Here is a 22,839-nt window from a genome sequence, read left to right on the forward strand (position 1 = left end):
CAGGCCATGGAACTGAACAATGCTTTTCCTTTGCCAATCTCATACAGAGACTTTCAAATATGCAGATAGGTTAATAGAAACCGTGAGAGTTTAATTGAATAAACATGCAAAATGTGTCACTTCGTTTGATAATTAATTTACAAATGAGATGTCATCATTATCCCATTGTGTGATAAAGTTGTTGTCCTTTTAGCAGCATATGTACAAGCTCCTTAAGCATTCGACACTGCAGAAAAGGCTTTTCATGGATCTACACAGTCGAATAGCCATGCATTTATTAAGATGGATATATCATAGAAGCAGATTAATAGCTTTAAAGAACATTTTGTTCAATGCAATGAGTAAAAAAATAATGCGTTACTGGATGCATATCTGAAACTGTGTGATTGAACATCTGGGAGGAAGTGAAAATGACACCATTTAACTTTTAAACGACTTCAGTGGTTCTCAACTATGTGTACGTGTGAGCAAATTTATTGAAAGCATCATACATATTAGCCCGGTGTTGACAGCATGCCACACCAACAGGACCATCATTTTTTCTCAGCAGCTGCCAACTTCTTGAGTCTTTTCTTGAGTTCAAGGGGAAACTTCTCGTAACACTTTTTGCACAGGAGCTTCATATCAAACTCCACAAACTTGCTCCTGCACGCGTCATCTTCCGTTAGCATCCACGTTTTGCCTTTCGATCGAAAAAGTCAACCAGCGGTGCAATTCAAAAGCTTTTGCAGACAATCTTTCATTCCTACCTGCGAGATAGCTTGACATTGCAAATGGAGCAGCTGAAACAGCCAATGCACCAAGCCTTGTTCAGTGCAGATACAACTGCAGACCATGGGGGAAAATCGAAAAATAAATCAAGAAGGCAGGGATCATAGTCCTTTATAAACAGTAGTGGGGTGGGTCCTGGTTTGCATTAATGCCACTGATGGCGGTACCCCCTGTATATTATGGCAGGAAATACGTGACTTTCGAAATGACGGATGAATGCTGACGAGGCCTTTTGCTCATGCGCCGTGTGCGTCTTCACACTGACTCGGTTCAGCACGCCGGGCACTTTTAACCTGCCGTTGCTGGTGTGAAATCTGTAATTCACGAAGTCTTTGAAACATCATTTTCAGCATTTAGATGAAAGAGCGGTAATTTTGGAATGGTTAACTATAATTGTTCTGTTCCCGAATGCAAATCGAACGAACGGAAATTTTGGGAATACGAGAAATATCCATGGAAGAGAGGAGTCGAGTTCCTAACTTGTCCTGTTGATACAAGTGAGCAGCTGCAGTGGATACAAAACACACACACACACACACACACACCTCTTTTACCAATAGAGGGAAAAAAATCTCGTACAATATCTTGTGGCCCTGGAACCAAACCAAATATATATATATATATATATATATATATATATATATATATATATATATATATATATATATATATATATATATATATTTGTAAGGGCCCTCACAGCCCATACCCACTCCCACACCCCCCTCCCCCCAAACATGATTAATAGTAAATATCATCATCTTAAACTTACCCTGTGCATTGACAAGCCCCAGATATGGCCTTCCCATTGGGGTTAAGAAGCAACCAAACCAGACACAGTGTCTCCCTCGAGGAAGCATGCCTGAATGTTGGAAATGACGGCAGGGTCTTTCCTATTGCAGATGTCCAATAAATAAATCACCAAGCCTGCCGTGTTCACACGAGGTAATCCCACAAGGTTCACTGTCCACTCACTGGCAGCGATGATCGAAGGTATGGGTATAACGCACCCGTCTACGAACCTTCGGGCCTTGCATCAATCCACGTGTCCTCGGGAGTTTGCAGTATGGGGAGCTGCAAGCTAACGGTTTTTGTGGGCGAGTTCAGAAATTTTTCCAGCTCTTTCATTGTGCAGAAGCGCACCCCTTTCTCGTGAGTACATTTCCAAGTATTTTCAGCTCCTTTTGGAAGTTTTGTCTGCATTGTCGAGGCTCATATGAGAGTGAACAAATAACGCACAACAAGAGGGACAGGAGACAATGGGGCAGGAGAGGGAAGGACAAAACAGTGGGGAACAGAGACATGAGGAGATCTGTGGAAGGGAGAGGGATAGGCGGAGAACACGGGGCTAAACAATATGAACACCACAGGGACTTTCAGGACCTTACACGACAGGGAACTTTTGGGAAGGAAGGCAGGGAATTTGAAAGAGGTGGGTTTGGGGTGGATTAACGGGGGTAGAAAAGATCGTGGCTTTGGATGGGGGAAGATAAGAGGTGGTGGTGAACATCTGTTTTGAAGACCTGGGGGAAGAATGGGATTCAAAAGAGTAAGGGAGTTTGTTCCAAAGGCGGGAAAAAAGAGGAATTAAATGGTGAAGGTGAGCAGTCATTCATCATTTTGGTAGTTTTACAAGAAGGGGATTGTTGGTGGACCTTGAGCGCCCTGCGGAAATATGGTGGGCGGAGACAGTAGAAGACAGAAAGACCACCAACCTGCCTGTGGTGAGAGAGTGAGAGGCCCAAAGACTCAGCCTCATCGCGGGAGATACCAATGATCCTAAGTCTCTTGGTTTCCACAGCGTGAAGCTGAGAAAGATGAGAGCAGGAGCATCAGCCCACAGGGGAGAGCAGCACTCCATCAGGCTGTGGACGAAAGTTTTGTATGTGATCAGGAGCTCAAGTGGGCCGAGGAAGAACTGTGCACAATGGAGGATGCCCAGTCAGTGACTGGCTTTGGAGGCCACTATGGAAATGTAGCTTTCCCAGGAAAGATCATTGCAGATAGTGAGCCCCAGAAGCTTGAATGAAAGGACTTCTTTAAGAGGAATGTTGAGAAAGTAGATGAGGGGGGGGGGGGTGTTCCAAAGGTCCTTTCGGAGAGACATAGTGAGAGTGAGATTTGTCAGGATTGAAAGACATGTTCCACATGTTGGACCAGTTTGTGATTTTATCTAGATCTGCAGTTAGAGAAGAAGCTGTTGCTTGCTGGTTTGAGGGATGACAGATGGTACGGCAAAGGGTGGAGTCGTCGGCAAAGAGATATAGAGGATTTTCCAGAGAGTCGGAGAGATCATTCATGAAAACCAGAAAAAGAACAGGGTCCAGAATGCTACCTTGAGGAACTACAGCCTGGACAGGAAGAGGGATGAGAGAATTGAATTGAGGACCACACGTTGGCTGCGACAGGAGAGGAAGTCTGCAAGCCATGAGTGGAGATGTCCTTGGATACCATAGCCAGAGAGTTTGGTGAGCAGGGCAGGGTGCCAGACCATATTGAAAGCACATAATATGTCTAGGGATATGGCTCAGATTTCCTGTCTGGCATTGAGGACCTCCATCCATTGTTGGGAGAGGAGAAGCAGCATATCCAGGGTAGAGTGACCTGGTCTGAAACCAAATTGATGATCAGAAATCAAGCCATTGGAGAAGAGGAAGGATTTGATGTCTGAAGCGATGATGGATTCCATAACCTTGCTGATGATTGGGAGAAGGCTGATTGGTCTGTAGTTGTAGAGATCCTTTTTTACACCTTTCTTAAGGCGCTGTCACACCTCGACGTTTTAGCCAGCAATGGCAACGTATAAAATGTATGTAAAACGTTGGCGTACGCTGAAATTTTGATCGTATTCATAACGTGTTGGTCGTTTGCATAACATATTAGTAACGGGCACAGAACGTTTCGTTGTCTTTGAGATAAGTTATACCAACAAATGTTTAGCCTGTTGTCAGCGTTCACAACCTATACCCAACGATAGTTTAACTTAGGCATAGCGCGCTGCACGTATCGCCGGCGAACTCGTGGCGTCGCCTGTTAAAAACCTGCCGCTCGCCGATTTAAATCATAACCGCCTGAGAATTGGAAGTGTCAACATCGCAGTCGCACCTTGACGATTTAGCCAGTGTATGACGACCTATGAAAAATGTGTCGAAAACGCTGGCACACGTCGAATACGGTATGGGTAAGTTGTGTATACGTTAAGAGCACGCTGAAAAACGATGAAGCACGCTGTCATATTTCGTGGTACGTCTCGTACGTCGCGAAATTTCAAGCATGCTGACAATTTTATGACGTACTCGCCGTATGGCTCACACGTTCCGCTACGCTGGGAATAAGTTTTAGGCACGTTATGCGATCGTTGACACACGTCGACACAAGTTCCTTGTAAGTTACTCATAAGTCGAAACACGTCGAGGTAATGTTTAGCATACCCGAAACTTATTTTCTCCGTCAAGGCACATTTTCTTTTTTTCTCCTTGGCTCCGTGAAGGCACGTGACAAAATATCTGAAGTTGTTGTTGTTGTTTTTTTATTATTATTATTATTATTATTTTAGTCTATCATGAATTTTAAAATATATTCGGACATTTGCTTTTCAGTTTCGACGTCGGCGTGACAATATCCTCAAACAGAAAATATTCACAGAGGAGGAACTAAGAATAAGACATGAGCAAACTGAAGAGGCAATCGGACGTGACGTAACGGCACGTGACGAAATATCGGAAGTTATTGTTGTTGTTTTTTTTAAACGCTGCCGATACGCCGTTATACGGTAGCTGTAAATTGGAAACATGTTCAGTAAGTTCTGTGGTCGTCCGGAAGACGTCAATCAAATACGTCTACATACGTCAATATGCGTTGGAGGTACGTTACACATAGGTTCAAAGCACGTTACTCATAGGTTAGAAATAAGTTTTGGGTACGCTAAGCATTACCTCGACGTGTTTCGACTTTTGAGTAACTTACAAGTAACGTGCCTCGACATGTGTCAACGATCGCATAACGTGCCTCGACGTGTGTCAACGATCGCATAACGTGCCTCGACGTGTGTCAACAATCGCATAACGTGCCTCGATGTGTGTGCAACGATCGCATAACGTGCCTCGACATGTGTGCAACGATCGCATAACGTGCCTCGACGTGTGTGCAACGATCGCATAACGTGCCTCGACGTGTGTGCAACGATCGCATAACGTGCCTCGACGTGTGTGCAACGATCGCATAACGTGCCTCGACGTGTGTGCAACGATCGCATAACGTGCTTCGACGTGTGTCAATCGCATAACGTGCCTCGATGTGTGTGCAACGATCGCATAACGTGCCTCGACATGTGTGCAACGATTGCATAACGTGCCTCGACGTGTGTGCAACGATCGCATAACGTGCCTCGACGTGTGTGCAACGATCGCATAACGTGCCTCGACGTGTGTGCAACGATCGCATAACGTGCCTCGATGTGTGTGCAACGATCGCATAACGTGCCTCGACATGTGTGCAACGATCGCATAACGTGCCTCGACGTGTGTGCAACGATCGCATAACGTGCTTCGACATGTGTGCAACAATCGCATAACGTGCCTCGACGTGTGTGCAACGATCGCATAACGTGCCTCGACATGTGTGCAACGATCGCATAACGTGCCTCGACGTGTGTCAACGATCGCATAACGTGCCTCGACGTGTGTGCAACGATCGCATAACGTGTCTCGACGTGTGTGCAACGGTCGCATAACGTGCCTCGACGTGTGTGCAACGATCGCATAACGTGCCTCGACGTGTGTGCAACGGTCGCATAACGTTCCTCGACGTGTGTGCAACGATCGCATAACGTTCCTCGACATGTGTGCAACGATCGCATAACGTTCCTCGACGTGTGTGCAACGATCGCATAACGTGCCTCGACGTGTGTGCAACGGTCGCATAACGTGCCTCGACGTGTGTGCAACGATTGCATAACGTGCCTCGACGTGTATGCAACGATCGCATAACGTGCCTCGACGTGTGTGCAACGATCGCATAACGTGCCTCGACGTGTGTGCAACGGTCGCATAACGTGCCTCGACGTGTGTGCAACGGTCGCATAACGTGCCTCGACGTGTGTGCAACGGTCGCATAACGTGCCTCGACGTGTGTTTAACGGTCGCATAACGTGCCTCGACGTGTGTTTAACGGTCGCATAACGTGCCTCGACGTGTGTGCAACGATCGCATAACGTGCCTCGAGGTGTGTGCAACGATCGCATAACGTGCTTCGACGTGTGTCAATCGCATAACGTGCCTCGATGTGTGTGCAACGATCGCATAACGTGCCTCGACATGTGTGCAACGATTGCATAACGTGCCTCGACGTGTGTGCAACGATCGCATAACGTGCCTCGACGTGTGTGCAACGATCGCATAACGTGCCTCGACGTGTGTGCAACGATCGCATAACGTGCCTCGATGTGTGTGCAACGATCGCATAACGTGCCTCGACATGTGTGCAACGATCGCATAACGTGCCTCGACGTGTGTGCAACGATCGCATAACGTGCTTCGACATGTGTGCAACAATCGCATAACGTGCCTCGACGTGTGTGCAACGATCGCATAACGTGCCTCGACATGTGTGCAACGATCGCATAACGTGCCTCGACGTGTGTCAACGATCGCATAACGTGCCTCGACGTGTGTGCAACGATCGCATAACGTGTCTCGACGTGTGTGCAACGGTCGCATAACGTGCCTCGACGTGTGTGCAACGATCGCATAACGTGCCTCGACGTGTGTGCAACGGTCGCATAACGTTCCTCGACGTGTGTGCAACGATCGCATAACGTTCCTCGACATGTGTGCAACGATCGCATAACGTTCCTCGACGTGTGTGCAACGATCGCATAACGTGCCTCGACGTGTGTGCAACGGTCGCATAACGTGCCTCGACGTGTGTGCAACGATTGCATAACGTGCCTCGACGTGTGTGCAACGATCGCATAACGTGCCTCGACGTGTGTGCAACGGTCGCATAACGTGCCTCGACGTGTGTGCAACGGTCGCATAACGTGCCTCGACGTGTGTGCAACGGTCGCATAACGTGCCTCGACGTGTGTGCAACGATCGCATAACGTGCCTCGACGTGTGTGCAACGGTCGCATAACGTGCCTCGACGTGTGTTTAACGGTCGCATAACGTGCCTCGACGTGTGTGCAACGATCGCATAACGTGCCTCGACGTGTGTGCAACGATCGCGTAACGTTCCTACAACACGTTACTCATAGGTTATAAATAAGTTTCGGGTACACTAATCGTTACCTCGACGTGTTTCGACTTATGAGTAACTTACAAGGAACTAGTGTCGACGTGTTTCTACGATCGCATAAGTGCCTACAACTTATGGCCAGCGTAGCGGAATGTGTGAGTCATACGCCGGCATAAGCCATAAAATTTCAAGCATGCTAAAATTTGAGGACAACCACAAAGTACAACGATGAAAGCCAGCGTACTACGACGTATGGCAGTGTTTTTCAGCGTGCTCTTAACGTATATAAACTTACCCATAACGTATTCGACGTGTGCCGGCGTTTTAGGCACATTTTTCATAGGTCGGCATACGCTGGCTAAATCGTCAAGGTGTGACAGCACCTTTATGCAGAGCGGTAATGTTTGCTGATTTCCAAGCAGATGGTAGATGACCTTGAGCAAATGAGAGGGTGAATAAAACAGAGAGGGTGAGCAAGAGCAGAAGAGCAGGTTTTTAGGAAACGTGGGCTGATGCCGTCTGGACTGGTTGTAGAATCTGAGTCGAGGTTTGAACGGTGGCAGGAGGAGGAAGAAGAGTCGGTACTCGTGAATACGTTGGAAAGGTATGGAGGGAGAAAGGGTTTTTTTTGTTTTTATGCCTCCGCACCAAGGATGCTGGAGGCATTATGTTTCTGGGTTGTCCGTCCGTCCGTCCATATTTTCGTTTACGTGATAACTCAAGAAGCAAATTGTAGAATTTCATCAAACTTGGTAAAAAGGTAAAGTTAGACAGGGCAATTAAGTGATTAGATTTTGGGCCAGATGTGATAAAGGTCAAGGGTCAAAGGTCAAGGTCAAACTCTGAAATTTCACTGTTTACGCCCTAACTCAAGAAATAAAAGACAGAATTTCATTCAACTTTGTACAAATGTAAAGTAAGACAGGTGAATTAAGTGATTAGATTTTGAGCCAGATGTGATAAAGGTCAAGGGTCGAAGGTCAAGGTCAAACTGAAATTTTACTGTTTACGCCCTAACTCAAGAAATATTGGACAGAATTTCATCAAACTTGGTACAAAGGTAAAGTTAGACAGGTCAATTAACTGATTAGATTTTGGGCCAGATGTGATAAAGTTCAAGGTCAAACTCTGAAATTTCACTGTTTACGCCATAACTCAAGAAATAAGACAGAATTTCATGAAGCTTTGTACAAAGGTAAAGTAAGACAGGTGAATTAAGTGATTAGACTTTGGGCCAGATGCGATAAAGGTCAAGGGTCAAAGGTCAAGGTCAAACTGAAATTTTACTGTTTACGCCCTAACTCAAGAAATATTGGACAGAATTTCATCAAACTTGGTACAAAAGTAAAGTTAGACAGGGCAATTAACTGATTAGATTTTGGGTCAGATATGATAAAGGTCAAGGGTCAAATATGTCAAAACTCAAGTGTTTGTGCGGGAGAGCAGAGGCATACCCGTCGACTGCGAGCAGTCGAATTACTCTAGTTTTTGTTATATTTTTTAAATTTTAAGACAAGAAACAGAGGGTGTAGTAGGGTGGGATAGAAGGGGTGGCGGTGGGAAGTGGAGAAAATAAGAACTGATGGTAATAGGGAGAAAATACAAAGAAAAACGATCGTGCAAGTTTTTTGAGCCATTTTAGGAAACAATCCTGATCTCGCACAAACGATATGCGTTCAGCTGCCCTGATGACGCCCGTTGCTTGGGGTTTCTGCGCATGCACACCAAGGATTCTGGGGGCAGATTACATCATTTCAAACGTACCGTCTTAGAATTTGCCCAGGGAAAGAGTACGCAATGGCCTCCTCTTATCAAAAGGCACCGCGAGATATTTAACATCCATCAGTGAATGCTAGCAGATGAGACACTAGACTTGATATACCCTCCGGAGCATGACGTATGGCCTTACTTGTGAATCATGAGTATTACAATTTAGAGAAGAATCTGGCTCATGTCGTCGATTGACATAATCGCACATCAGTGGTCATCTATTTTGTGGGTCACGCTGCATAAAACAAATGTCAATGTCAAGAATAACCAATAAATTATGTGCAGTTGAAAGTGCTTCGAGTCCAAATCGAAAGTTGATTGTCATTTGGAGAAGACAGCAGGTAACGCTCTGTATTTAGCCATTGTAGAATACCGAGGTTACACCCATATATACCATCAGAGAAAGTTGCTGTGCATCATTTACACATATGTGGAATGATAAATGAACACAAGCACGTCACATCGTTTTGGTTATATCAATATTAAGTGTTTGGTAAACATGAAATTGACATGAGAATGTCATCACGTGTGTGCAAGACGTGTCTCCAGAGGCTCAATATATCTTGGCATGCTTATCTCTCGAATTGATAATTTAACTAGGCAGGAGGTACAACTGTGAACAAAACTGCAGCAGCAATGGCATTGCAATACGGGGAATTTGATAGGAACAGGGGAGGATAACATAATAATAATAATCAGTGTTCAACTCAGGAAAGACACACAAAACCTTCCTCCCGCTTGATTCTATGCAACTAGCAAAGAACTTGTCCTTATTGACGGGTTACCCCCCTCCTCCCTCCCCCCTATTTGATGATGTCTATGGTGCATTTTATTATGCCCATGCTTTTTGAAAAAAAACGGGAGGATATTGTAATCGGGCCCGTCTGTCTGTCCGTCCGTCCGTCCGTCACACTATCTCCTCCTAAACGGTTGTGCAGGAATTCACCAAACTTGGTAGTTATGATCACCTCGTGGCAAGAAGTTGCAAGAGCAGTATCCATTTTGGCTCCGCCCCATGAGGCGGATGAAAAGGTCAAATACTGAAAAATACAATTACGGGCACATCTGAAAATTAAACTTGTGAAATGCTCTAGTGATATAATCAACAAACTGGGGATGCATGAAATATGTAACGATTTTATTGGATTCTACCCCCGGATTCATGCCCTTGGGAATGGGGACTTGGGATCATAGGGGTCAAAACAAGAAAAAAAAATTATCTCCAAATTTGATATTGAATCATTCCTGGTGGAACATCTTTCAACTTTGCTTGAGATGGGAAGCGTGGGGATTTGTGATAGCATGCCATCGACTTCACTCTAGTTATGTCTTCTAATACCCCCTCACACCAGGAGCGGCACTATAAAATACACATTTACATCGAGAATTGAATATAATTGGCAATTGGCAGGCCTTTGGGCTTTGCTTGACAATTGCCAAATTCAAAATACTCTGCATGACAGCATTGGGGGGAGGGGGTAGAAGGGTGGTGGGGGGGCACTGGATTAGTGGCTCATTTCTGTCCCAAGTACCTGGCCGTGTCTGGGGAAATAATGATGCAACCAGCAAACTCACGATAAAAGTAATTATTTTTTTTACCTCTGCCACCGAGGGTGAAGGAGGTTATGTTTTCACCCCTTTGTGATTATCTGTTTGTCTGAGTACAGGATATCTCAAAAAGTTGTGGATGGATTTGGATGAAACTTGATGGGCAAGGTTGGGTGTGTGAAAAAGAAGAATTGATTCGATTTTTGTGAAGATCAAGATTCAGATCCGTCCACTAGAATTTTTAAGTGATTCTTCACCGTTGAGAGATTGAGCGAAAAATGATATATAGCACGATATCTCAAAAAGTTGTGGACCTTTTCGGACGAAACTTTGTGGACAGGTTCGATGTGTCTCGCAAGGACAAATTTATTCGATTTTGGTGAAGATCCCGGATCTGGATACAAAAATTATTTTATTTATAAAAGTGATTCTTCACCATCGAGAGATGGGGCCAAAAACCCCTTCTAGTTTAGATCTGCATTCACTAAATTAAAAAGCGGTGATTCTGTAATTTTAAAGATTTATGAACGCTCTTCCTTAAATGTTCACCACCTCAAGTACAAATAAGGCCAATAAATAAAAACAATAATAATAATAATAATAATAATAATAATAATAATGACAAGACGACGAATTGGCTCACCATCTCCATCAATAACGTGGTTGCAGTGATAACAAACATCACCAAAAAGCTGTAAGCCAAAACACCATGTTAGGGACTACAACAGGAAGTAGAGTGGGAAAACTCCAAGTTTATAGGCATAGGTTAATGGACAAAATGTACAAGTATAAATTGATGTTCCAGGTAAACAAAGCAAGGTTTTCTTTAGTGCTCAACTCCAGGTGTCACGTGCAAGTTCTCACCTGGTTGTAGTGAGTTTCACAGTAAGCCAAACCTCTCCTTTCAAAATGTCTTTGTCCTCGAAATGGCTTTTCACACGTGGTGCAAACAAAATGCTGATGGAGAGATAGAAAAAAAAATTTTAATTGAGGCTTAACCCCTGCACAAGCACATATGGCATTCATATAACCCTTGAAGGTATTGTATCGAAGCAATGGGAGGGACTTGAGTTATGTTCTCAGGTTGCACTCAATGAACAAGCAGCTTTTTGTAACATGGCTTTACCTCCAGCAACAAAGGGACATTTCTCAGGTATTGTCACAGCTGTTAAAATTAGGTGTCGTTTTACCCCATTTATTTTAAATGGAATCATCGAGCCACACATCAAATAAGATAAATATTTCTAAATGTACAAAAGCATTGTTACGGTTGTGGGGGTAGATGGAGGAATTTTACAGCAAAGTTAGGATTGTATTTAAGTTGGGAAACTGTGAGCTTAAGTGTTTCTTGTCATGACACGGGGGGGGGGGGGGGGGGGGTTCTGCTGTGTTAATTAGATCGGGATTAAAGCCAAATTCCCCCAGTATGAAATTTCCCCCATGTGACCTGCGTTTTTGTATTTAAATACAATCCAGCCATGAAAGAAGTGTGTTTTTACAACAACAACAACCATACCAACAATCAAGCCAGACATGCTGAGCAGGCAGAAGCCCCGCTTCCTAAGGAAAACTGCTTGGTGATCTGAGCCTGGTCGGTGTTAACTGCCTGTCCACCACAATTGGGTCGTGGGGTTTAAACCTAACCGTCAGAACCGTGCCGGTATGTTCTTTAAGAGAGCCAAGGAGCTGAAAAAAATTGACAACTTTTTTGGTATACAATGTCAAGGCTCATGGAGGAGCTGAACCACAGAATGGATCAGGACATAATTAAAGAGAACGAAAACAAGATTAGAAGGGGGAGAGGGTAAGACATGAACAGCAAGGGTTGAGGGACAAAATAGAGGGAGACTTGGAGAAATAAGGGATGTGGGGAAGAATGAGAGCAATGATAGGGAGACACAAGGGGTGAACAAGATAGATGCAGCCACAAACTCTTAACCACAGAAGTGGAAGGGAAACTTGAGGAAGAAGCAGAAATACAACAAACGAAAAAGTAATAATTGACTAGCATCTGTTTACATTATACTGATCAGAGTCCAATTCTAAGGATGTTATCATTAATACCTGATAAGTGCCTTCTGCTTATCCTCAATGGCACCCCTTACCTCCCTGTTAAACATATCTAGTCTTTTTCTGCCTCCAGCTTTAAACTTCAAATCACTGGAATTTAGTTTTTCTGTGAATTGCACATTTGCTCCTTGAAGGTTGCCCATTTATCTGATGCTGATTGCCCTTCTCTAAGCTTGGCCCAACCTGCAACACCTAACACTCCTCACAGCCTCAAAGTTTAGCTTCCTGATATCTCAGAGCCTTACTTTACGATGCAAACTATCATTCTTAACAGAATCCTTGCACACACGACGTTATGGTCACTTGTCCCTAAATGCTATTGTACCTTCATCTTCTCCACCATATTGGGAGCATGACGCAAACAAGTATCTCACACTGCACTCACTCCCCTTGTGGGCTACAAACTGGGTTAAAAAGCACTTTTGGACTAGATCTAGAAATTCCTCATCTGCTCGAACCTTTCCCTGTTCCTGATCCATCCATGATTCTTAATTATATAATCCTTATGTAGTACTGCATATCGAAATAAAAATGAGTATTTCTTCAACCATTGTGAGTATCTTGTTCCTTTAATGTTCTGAACGCCTCTTAAATGATTGACCAACACCATGTTTTTCCATCTCCGTCAAATTTTGTTTTGACAAAATGCCCTCTTTCATCACACCTCCACATGCCACTGCTTCCCCATGGCGTTGATGACTCGGCCTTCAATTGGCCGGTGGCAAGCTGCGCATACGGGCACACCCTGTTTGTCATGGCATGGAAGGCAGTAGAGATGTCCACCCAGCTCTCGAGCATCACTTGTCAACTCTTTCCTGCGAATATTTGGCATGCCATCTTGCAATCAGTCAGCATTAAAGTTGATGGAGTGGTTTATGAAGTCTTGTAATTCCCAAATCACCGTTGTATCACACCCCTGTGGGATGGTAGATTATGATGCTAGATGACATGATATCGGTCAAATTTACCTCTTGTGCAATACCCTCCCTCCAATCACCTTACCGACAAGAATGGCAGTTGAAATGGTCGGGGTGATAATAATCCCCTTTGTACACCAGCGCTCTGCCCTCCACAAGCTGCTGGCATCGGTGGCATGCATGGCAGCCCAGGTCAAGCGCCTTTTGCTCAGCATGACATGGTCTGCACAGGTGTCTGGTGTGACATCAGGGAAGCGATCATTAAGAGGGAACTGGAAATTGATACAAAATAGCTTGAGGTTAAGACGTGGACAACAGCAGTTGAGAGGAAACACAAGCACAGCATGATGTTGGACCGGAAAAGTGTCATATCAGTGGGTTAAAAATGTGGTCTACAAACCACTGATGTTTGGTTTTGAGACAGACAACACGTTTTCTGGGGACAGCAAAAATGTTGCCTTGAGAGGGCAAAAAGCAAGGTGGTCTCGGGATGACAATTGATGTGGTCCGATATCGTGTGATCCGTCACAGGTAACATACGGTGTAAGAGGGGTCTCTATAACTTGGCTTTAAATCCACTTGAAAGCCAAGTAGAGTACGCACAACCGTCGTGCAAGGAAAAGCCCGAAAACACTGAAATCAATGTTAAAAACGTGCGTTTCGATGCACTTTGGGAGATCCCTTTTTGCTGTTTTTGTTTTTCTTGGATCTTCCCACCACACCTCAGTGGGCTGCCAGGATAGCCTACAGATATGTGAACTCGTTTGAGTTGTCGAGCCTGGGTTTGAATCTTGACCCAGCTATAAGCTGTCATCCTGGTGTTTCAAAGGCAGGGCAAGGCATCGATGAGCATGCCGTCACTCGGATGAACGCTAATCCGGGTGTCCGGTCAGCTGGACATTAAAGATCGGGCGTTCTTCATGAAGAACAGGCGAGTTAATTCTGGCACCCTGAGCAAATTCCAAATGACCACCCTGACTGACTGCTGGGAAAGCAATGACAAATGGGCCAAAATGGCCAATCGAGTGTATTGAAAGACTCTGCATCAATTCTGCAAGTGAATAGCATTGCAGAATCCTTTGCGGGGGGGGGGGGGGGGATCCTGAGCAAGACCTTTTGTTCGCCAACGTATGATATTTACATGTGCTCATATTAACTCCATCCGGGGAGAAAAGAAACGTAAGCCTACTTACCTCCCAGGACCACCCACAAAGCCAATCTCAGAAAGTTGTGTTTTGCAGTTTTGGCAGCGAAAGCACTCGGGATGCCAATTCTTGCCCAGCGCCTTGATGACTCGGCCGATTATGAACTGCACTGGTTTGAGGGGGAAGATTGGAAGAGAAAGTGGAGAGGAAACAGCAAATTAGCGAAGGTGTGAGTTGCAATGAGTGGTGTGGGAGGACGATTTTGGAATATAGCATCAATTTGAGGACTCGTGTTCACAGTAAGCTCGGCTTGAAACTATGATTGATGGTAATTCATCAAATTAATGGCACAGGTGTAGAGATGTAAACACAGTTTAGATACGGACTCAACAAAGTGAAATCCTCACCGCATGTCGCACAGATTGGTGCGTACAGCTTCTTGAAGTCATTCTCACAGTACCTTCTGCCGTCATACTGCCAGGAGAATAGGGCATGAGAGCATGGTGTGAGGCCCATTGGCAGAAGGGATAGAACACAGCCAAACAACCAAGTGATCAACATACCATAGAGTGGATGGTCTGCACCAGTTTAGCTCTATTTATACCGTTTAGCGTTATTGCATTTGGGTCCATTTCAGGGGCAAATCCAGGAATTGGGTGGGGGGGGGGGGTTCCAAATAACAGAAAATCTAAGTCATATGAACGTTATGAAAACTTTATTGCAGCTTTCAAATATTCTTTGGTTTGCATGAATTATGCAAAAAAGATATAAAAGTTAATTAATCTAATATTTAAATGTATAACGAAAAATAAAATAGCTTGAATTCGATAAACTTCAAGTTTCAATCCTAAATATCATGACTCGTGAGACCGACCTGAGTGATGGTAGTGCCTATATGACATACTAGAAGGAGTTCTGGGTGACCAGGGAACCCCTGGGTTTGCCACTGTAATGGTAAATATTTTTTGTTGGGGGGGGGGGGTTCTGGGCAACCAGGAAACCCCCCTGGATTTGCCACTGCATTTGTTCTTTGCGAAAATCGAAGATTTGTGTGTCGGTTGTTCGTGTGCATTATTATTATTATTATTTGGCAAATGTTGCTTTTTTTTTTTCCAAGTATGTTGATTTGTTCCGTTACTTTGTTTGTTTGTCTGTCCACTCGCCTACACCCAAAACCGCTCAGCCAATCGATCTGAAACTTTCGCAGATTGCAGGCACCGACCGTCCCTGCGACGGTCGTGCGACAACGTATCACGAGGTCAGCATGGGCCAAATGGTCAACATTGGCTGAAGGACAACTTCGGCGGAGTTTCTAAAATCCTCAATTTTCATCTGATTGACTTGTAAATTGAAGAGGATTTGCAAATCAGATCAATGAATTCAACCACCAGTTAGTTTTGTGGTGAGCATAGGCCAAAATATCATCATAATAGGCCAATGGTCAACAACTTAGGTGAGATTTCTAAAATCCTCAATTTTCATCCTATTGACTTGAAATTTGAAGAAGATTTGCATATCAGGTTACTGAAGTCAACCACCAATTATAATTGAGGTCAACGTTGGCCAATAGGTCAACGTAGGCCGAATTTCTAAAATTGTCCTTTTTTTCATCTGACTGACTTGAAATTTGAAGAGCAGTTGCATATTTGGTCATTGAATTCAACCACCAACTATTTTTGAGGTCAAATTTGTTTTATGGTTTTCACGAGTATCGTGCTGTGCATGACATCTTTCTTGTTTTTATGTTTATCGCCGAGAGGTCACAATTTCAAACCGATTTTTACAAAACTTCATCACATGGTAGAGTTCGTCATAAGCAAGAAGCCTTTTGTTTTTGAGGCCAAAAGGTCAACACAGGCCAAATTGGTCAAATTTCTAAAATCTTCAATTTTCATCGGATTGACCAGAAATTTGAACAGGATTTGCACAACAGGTCACTGAATTCAACCACCAATTATTTTTCAGGTCATCATAGTCCAATAGGTCAATTTCTAAAATTGTCAATTTTCATCCGATTGATGAGAAATTTGAAGAGGAGTTGCGTAATTGGTCATTGAATTCAAGCACCTATTTATTTCGAGGTCAACATCGACCAAAAGGTCATAACAGGCCAAAGATCAACAACTTAGGCGAGATTTCTCAAATCCTAAATTTTCATACCATTGACTTGAAATTTTCATCCCATGAGCTGTGGCATAAAACTGGACATGCACTAAGGGTGGACAAGGAGGCCGATGTGCGAGGAATCTGTGAGGGGGTAGAGCATCACCTGCGGTCAAGTGATTTTGGTCCCGCTCACAGAGGAATTTCCGCATTGCGTTCCTCCAAGCCCGGCCCTCGGTGTACAACAGTGAGAGTGAAGGGTGGTGGGCTCTTGACAGAGGAGTATGGCGTAAAGGCCGGCTGGGCCGGTTACTTTGAGTGGCTACACCAGGCTGATCCCCCAGCTGTCGAGTTGAACATCAGGGGTGTTACTATCCCTATTGCTGACCTTCCAATCAACTGTGATCCACCTTTGTTTGTGAAAACGCAGGCTGCGGTGAACCGGTTGTAATGAGGTAAAGCTCCTGGGATATGTGGCATCCATGCTGAACTTCTCAAGGCTGGTGGAAATGCTGCACTCGTGTCGTTGCATGCAGTCTGATGCTCTGCCTGGATCACAGACATCATCCCAACTGATTGGAAGAGGGGCTTTGTTGTCCCTCTCTGGAAAGGGAAGGGTGATCGCCAGGAGTGCAACAACTACCGAGGGGTGATGCTGCTCTCAGTGCCGGGCAAGGTCTTTGCTCGGATAATTCTTGATTGGGTTCGCCAACATCTGCTTGAGCACCAGCATCCAGAGCATCAGGCTTTACACCAAAGAGGTCAACGATTGACCGTATCTTTCCTCTTCGGGTCCTCAACAAACGCAGATGAGAGTTTCGGCAGGGGCTGCTTGCAGCCTATGTTGATCTCTGCAAAGTGTTCAATTCAGTAAATTGGGATGCCCTCTGAAGGATTCTTGGTCTTTGTGGGGTGCCACCAAAACTGATCGATCTGATGTCTGAACTCTGGTACTGAGAGTGCTGTGAGATGTGGTGGTACCATCTCTGACTTATTTCCAGTTGCTACTGGAGTTCGTCAGGGGTGTGTACTGGCCCCCACACTTTTCAGCACTTGTATGGACTGGATTCTGGGGAGGATGTCGGAGAGATCAAGCTGCGGTGCATCGTTTGTAAATGTCAAGATCTCTGACCTTGATTTCGCAGATGATCCAGTCATCTTTGCAGAGACTGTAGATATCCTTTTGAGGGCCCTCGAGGTGCTGAATGAGGAGTCAACTAACTGGAATTAAGGGGTTTCCTGGGTCAAAACTAAGATCCAGGCTTTTAATGACATCTTGGATGGTGCTATCTTGTCTGTACCTGTTTGTGGTGATGATGTTGAGGTCACAGAGAGATCCACTTACCTTGGCAGTGATATTCACGTCTCTGCTGGCTGTGAGCCAGAGGTCAATGGACATTTGGGTCAGGCCTGGGGAGTCGTGGATTCACTGGATCATGGGGTATGGCACTGCCGGTACCTATGCAGGAGGACGAAAGTCCAAGTCTTCAGGTCCTTGGTGCTTCCAGTCTTGCTCCAGAGATGTCAGAATTGGGCTCTGACCAGGGATCTGAGATAGAGAATGAACTCTTTTGGGACCAGGTCTGTTTTGAGAATCCTTGGCTGTCACTGGTCGGACTTTGTGTCCAACAAGCGGTTGCTGAGAGAGACTTAGATGAGTTTTGTTACCCGTATAGTCCTGAGCATCCTCTGTGGCTGTATGGACATGCGGCTCATTTTCCTGATGCTGATCATGCTCACCAGATTCTCTCAGCGAGGGAGCCTCGTGAGTGAAGGAGGCCAATGGGCTGACCACGTGGCTCATGGTTGCAGTAGGTTGATCATCATCTCATGGAGATGGAGATGAGCCAGGCGTTTGCCTGGGGGGTGGCCAGACGGAGGCCCCTGGAGTTAGTGGACGCAGTGACGAGCTGCTCTGGCGCATGCTCCCATTCCTGACCTGACCTGACCTGACTTGAAATTTGAAGAAGATTTGCATGTCAGGTCATTGAATTCAACAAGCGAGTATTTTTGAGGCCAACAAAGGCCAAAAAGTCAACATGGTCATTTCTAAATGGTAATGGTAATCACAATGATACACAAATATAATGATGATGAAAATGAGATGTTGATAATGATGATAATGATAATCTTCTTCGTTCTTATTCAGCACACGGCTGCAGGATAGCATCATTGGCTAAGGATGCAGGTGTGCCGCTGATGCAATGTTCTTTGCTGGTTCGGAGACAATAGCTCGCCTACTCTTCGCAAAGGATACGATGGGAACTTTAACATCCACCAAAGAATGTCAGCAGATGGGATGCCAGTGTAACGTCCATCAGAGGGATGGCGCAAACATGAATGAATCACCCTGCCTGTGAAACACCAGAATGACAGTTTCTAGCTGGGTTGGGGTTCAAACCCAGGCGAGACAGGTTAGAGGTGAGTGCGTGTACCTCTAGCTAGGCCACCCTGTCAGCCAAAACGAAAATGATAATGGTCTATAAAGATAATGAAAATAATCATGATAATAATAATGATAGTGATAATGATACATCATGATAATGATAACTAGAACTGCTACTTTATCACTGCTGGCAGTGATGACCTGGTACCAAGACGTCCAGCTTTCACACAACCCTGCTTGGATACAACACAAGATTGATGAGTTACGGACCTGGTAACAAGCCACGTTCCATCTATTTATTACGTATGCAGTTGACCCTTTTTCCTGAATGCATAGTCCGTATCAATTCATTTGGTGTTTAAATAACCTGAACATGAAGTAATAAATATTTGCACAATGGATGCAGAGGGTAAACCGGGACTCACCTAAGTCTAACGAGGCCCCACACGTCTCTCTACGATGTGAGATGACAAGTTACGGACCTGGTAACAGGCCAAGTTCCATCTATTTATTACGTATGCAGGTGACCCTTTTTCCTGGTGCCGGTGGCAGTATCAATTGAATTGATACTCCTTTACCCTCAAACCCATCCAGGCACAGCCAAGTGAGCCTTATTCAAAAAAATTTGTTTTTAACTTGTCAGATTCAAACAATAAAATAATTCCAGCCACCAGACCATGTGGCCGATCAGGTTGAAATTTAAAATGTACATTCCACATGTGTCTACTCGATCAAATTTTGAAGTTTTACATTGATTGATGAAGCGGTTCCATAGAAAACATTATTTAATATTTTCCTTCAATCCAATATGACTGCCAATCCATGTGACCTATCAATTATCCATGAACAAACTTGTATCCGCGAGTCGTGAGGAACATGTGTGTGAACTTTCCCCTCAATCTGTCCAGCCGTTCTGGAGAAGAGGATTTTTCATTGTTTTTGTTTTTTGAAAACAACATGACTGCCAAACCACTTGACTTATGACGTCATAATATATATATATATATTTTTTTTTTCTCTGGTAAGTTGTTGCGTAGATGATGGTCAATAAAGTTCAAATTTTTCGGATACAGTGTTGTCCTCGTCAAATTATGACATCATGATAAACAGCACATATATATATATATATATATATTGTTGTGGTTACCAAATTCGCAAACCACCATTCAGGTCCCTTAGGTGAGGTATCTCGGCAAGTGCATGTGTAGTTAGGCCCAAACCCGTTGTCTAGTGGGAATACATGTCATTTATACGTGCTGCGACTCTTCAGGATAGCCGTTTTTCTTTTACTATCTTTATTTTGGACCAACCGCCATGATTACCACCACAACCACAACATCAACCACCAACCACAACGCCGCTTCACCACAACCGCCACGACCTTCACGTCACACCTCGCAACCGTAGCATCGCCACCGTTCTTGCCCCGCTGTGGGTACCGGTGTTGGACTCGTGCAGGGCGCACGTTGAACAGCGTGTACAAAATCACGGATTTTGTGCTTCAAAAACGGATCAAAAACGACACACGCCCACTTTTTGCCGTCCAATCGGTGAGCGAGGGGCGATTTGGCCCCGCCTCCAGGACGATCGATATATGCAAATTTGTGGATCAAAAAGCCTTCACGCCCACTTTTTCTCGGGCCAATGGGGAGCGAGGTGAAAGGTCAAAGGGAGGGGGTCAAAGGCGAAGCTACGGGGGGATAAAAGGACGGTGTTCGTCAGTCAGCAGAACGAGAACGAGAACGAGAACGAGAACGAGAACGAGAACGAGAACGAGAACGAGAACGAGAACGAGAACGAGAACGAGAACGAGAACGAGAACGAGAACGAGAACGAGAACGAGAACGAGAACGAGAACGAGAACGAGTCGGAACGGAGGGGACGAGTGTGGAAGTCTGGAGCCCGAAGCCTGCAGTAGCTGGAGAAGCTGAAGAGAGTCGAACGAGGGGAGCCCAAAGAAGAGTCCAGGGTGGAGAGTCCAGAGGCGGAGAGGCGGCAGCGGCGAAGGCAGACGAGGGGGTGCTCGCGTCGGTGCCAGGAGCTGCACGCCCGAGGGAGGCCGGCAGCGCGACCTGGCCGAGGTGGAGACGCACACCAGGGATAATAAAGATCCTCTATACCCCGAGCATCAGCAACCCCCTCCTGTTTCCCCCCGCGCTGAGATAGTGCGACCAAGGGGGCCCCTTTTTCCCACCCCTGCCAGGCACTGTCCGCGAGGCCCGCGGAGTGCGGCGCCATCGCCGCTCCGCGTCTCATCACCAGACGGGTAGGCGCGACCCGGTCTCGGCCTCAGGCCCGCCTCATCCTTGAGGGTATTTCTTTTCCTTGGTTTTGGGTATGTGTTGTCGGCGCCGTCTGTGAAGTAGAATTGTATAAGTGTTGCCGTGTGCTCGGTAGTCGGTATTAGCTCTGCACAGTGTTTTCACTTTTATATTTGCTTTTTGTGTAAATGGAATTGTGTTTTTCTTTTTTTGTGTGCTTTTGGTGGAATTGTATTTGTGTGCTTCCCGTGTGCCGCGAATAAATGTGCTTTATTGTTGAACTGTTCTCCCGCTTCGCTTCGTCTTTTCCCCCATTGAACCCTCATCTTGCTTCACGTAAAGGGTTGGTAGTGGGCTGAGTACGCCCGATAATTAATCGAACCGTCGAGGTCGACGATAACACCGCTCGGTTATTCTGATAGTACGGAACGGGTCGCTTAAGTGGCCCGTGTCCGAAGTCGACCTGCGGCGAGGTGCGATCGCCCGGTCTACCCTCCGCGTGGGTACTTAGGTAGGTCGAATTTGGCGAGCAACCCTATCCCACGCGGGGGCTGATTGGCTCGATCGCGGTGAGACCGAAAGGTCCACCCATGACTGGTTCCCGGCGTTAGTCCGAGAGGGTCACGACTGGATTGTCCGTCCGGTGGGCGACGTGCCGCGATTCGAGTTACGTGGCCGTTCGCACGCCGGCGGGCGCGAATACCGCAACAATATATACCCCTTGCGGAGATCTTGACAATGAGCCATGTTTCAATTTTTTTCCAGCAAGCGGTTCCAGAGAAGAAGACGTCCAAAAATTTTTATCTTTTTCAAAGATGGCATCAGCACCACGTGACCTACGACATCATAATTATGACTTTAATAATTTTACAAAAAAATAAAAACAGACATACCACGGTGCAAATTTCGTGTCAATCGGACTAACGGTTGCGGAGAAAATTAATTTTAAAGCGAAAAAAACCCCGAACATAAAAAGGAAAATAATAATAAACAGAAGAAAAACAATAGGTTACCCAGACTTAGTACCCTAATAACAATGATAATGTTGATAATGATAATGATTACGGTGATAATAATGATTCTGATGATCACGACAATGGTACATGGTAATAATGGTACCTGAGTATGTCTATTAATTACATACGATTGGAATGTAAATATGTCCATGAATTACGTACTAATGCAATGTGAGTTTGTCTATTAATTACGTGTTATTGAACTGTGACTGCATCTATTAATTATCGCCATTAATTATGTACCACTGGAACATACTTTTTAGACTTCTTTATTCCCTTCATACCCCTTGGACCCTCTTGACTACTTTCTACTCTTCAGACCCCCTGTTTGCCCTTCTGACCCACTTCCTACTCTTGAGACCTTTTTAATATCCTTTTGATACTCTTGCGACCTTTTTAATATCCTTTGACCTTTTAAGACCCTTTAACCCCCTTTAGATCTTATATTACACCCTTTAACCCCTTCAACCTTTTAAGACCCTTTAACCCCCTTTAGATCTTATATTACACCCTTTAACCCCTTCAACCTTTTAAGACCCTTTAGACCAGGGGTTCTTAACCGGGGGTATCCATACCCCTTGGGGGGTATGGGAACTAATTGCTGGGGGTATGGGA

At 45.1% G+C, this 22,839-nt stretch overlaps 1 protein-coding gene across 2 annotated transcripts in view; it reads right to left on the bottom strand.

The window, feature by feature from the left end:
- Window positions 1-233: 233 nt before the first annotated feature.
- LOC147017813 (LIM and senescent cell antigen-like-containing domain protein 1) overlaps window positions 234-22,839 on the bottom strand; it is a 39,517-nt gene continuing 16,911 nt past the window's right edge. For both annotated transcript variants that reach the window (XM_085896820.1, XM_085896821.1), the window contains exons 4-11: window positions 14,866-14,932; window positions 14,507-14,627; window positions 13,399-13,548; window positions 13,061-13,211; window positions 11,191-11,283; window positions 10,970-11,018; window positions 750-825; window positions 234-645 (exon numbers count right to left, since the gene is read on the bottom strand). In XM_085896820.1, coding sequence (XP_085752946.1) covers window positions 534-645; window positions 750-825; window positions 10,970-11,018; window positions 11,191-11,283; window positions 13,061-13,211; window positions 13,399-13,548; window positions 14,507-14,627; window positions 14,866-14,932 — 819 coding nt within the window. In that variant the 3' untranslated portion in view covers window positions 234-533. The remainder of the gene's footprint in view (window positions 646-749; window positions 826-10,969; window positions 11,019-11,190; window positions 11,284-13,060; window positions 13,212-13,398; window positions 13,549-14,506; window positions 14,628-14,865; window positions 14,933-22,839) is intronic.

Source organism: Eptatretus burgeri, chromosome 10 (genome assembly GCF_056783735.1).
Source record: "Eptatretus burgeri isolate ZD-2024b chromosome 10, Ebu_testis_v1, whole genome shotgun sequence".
In the NCBI taxonomy this organism is placed as follows: Eukaryota; Metazoa; Chordata; class Myxini; order Myxiniformes; family Myxinidae; genus Eptatretus; species Eptatretus burgeri.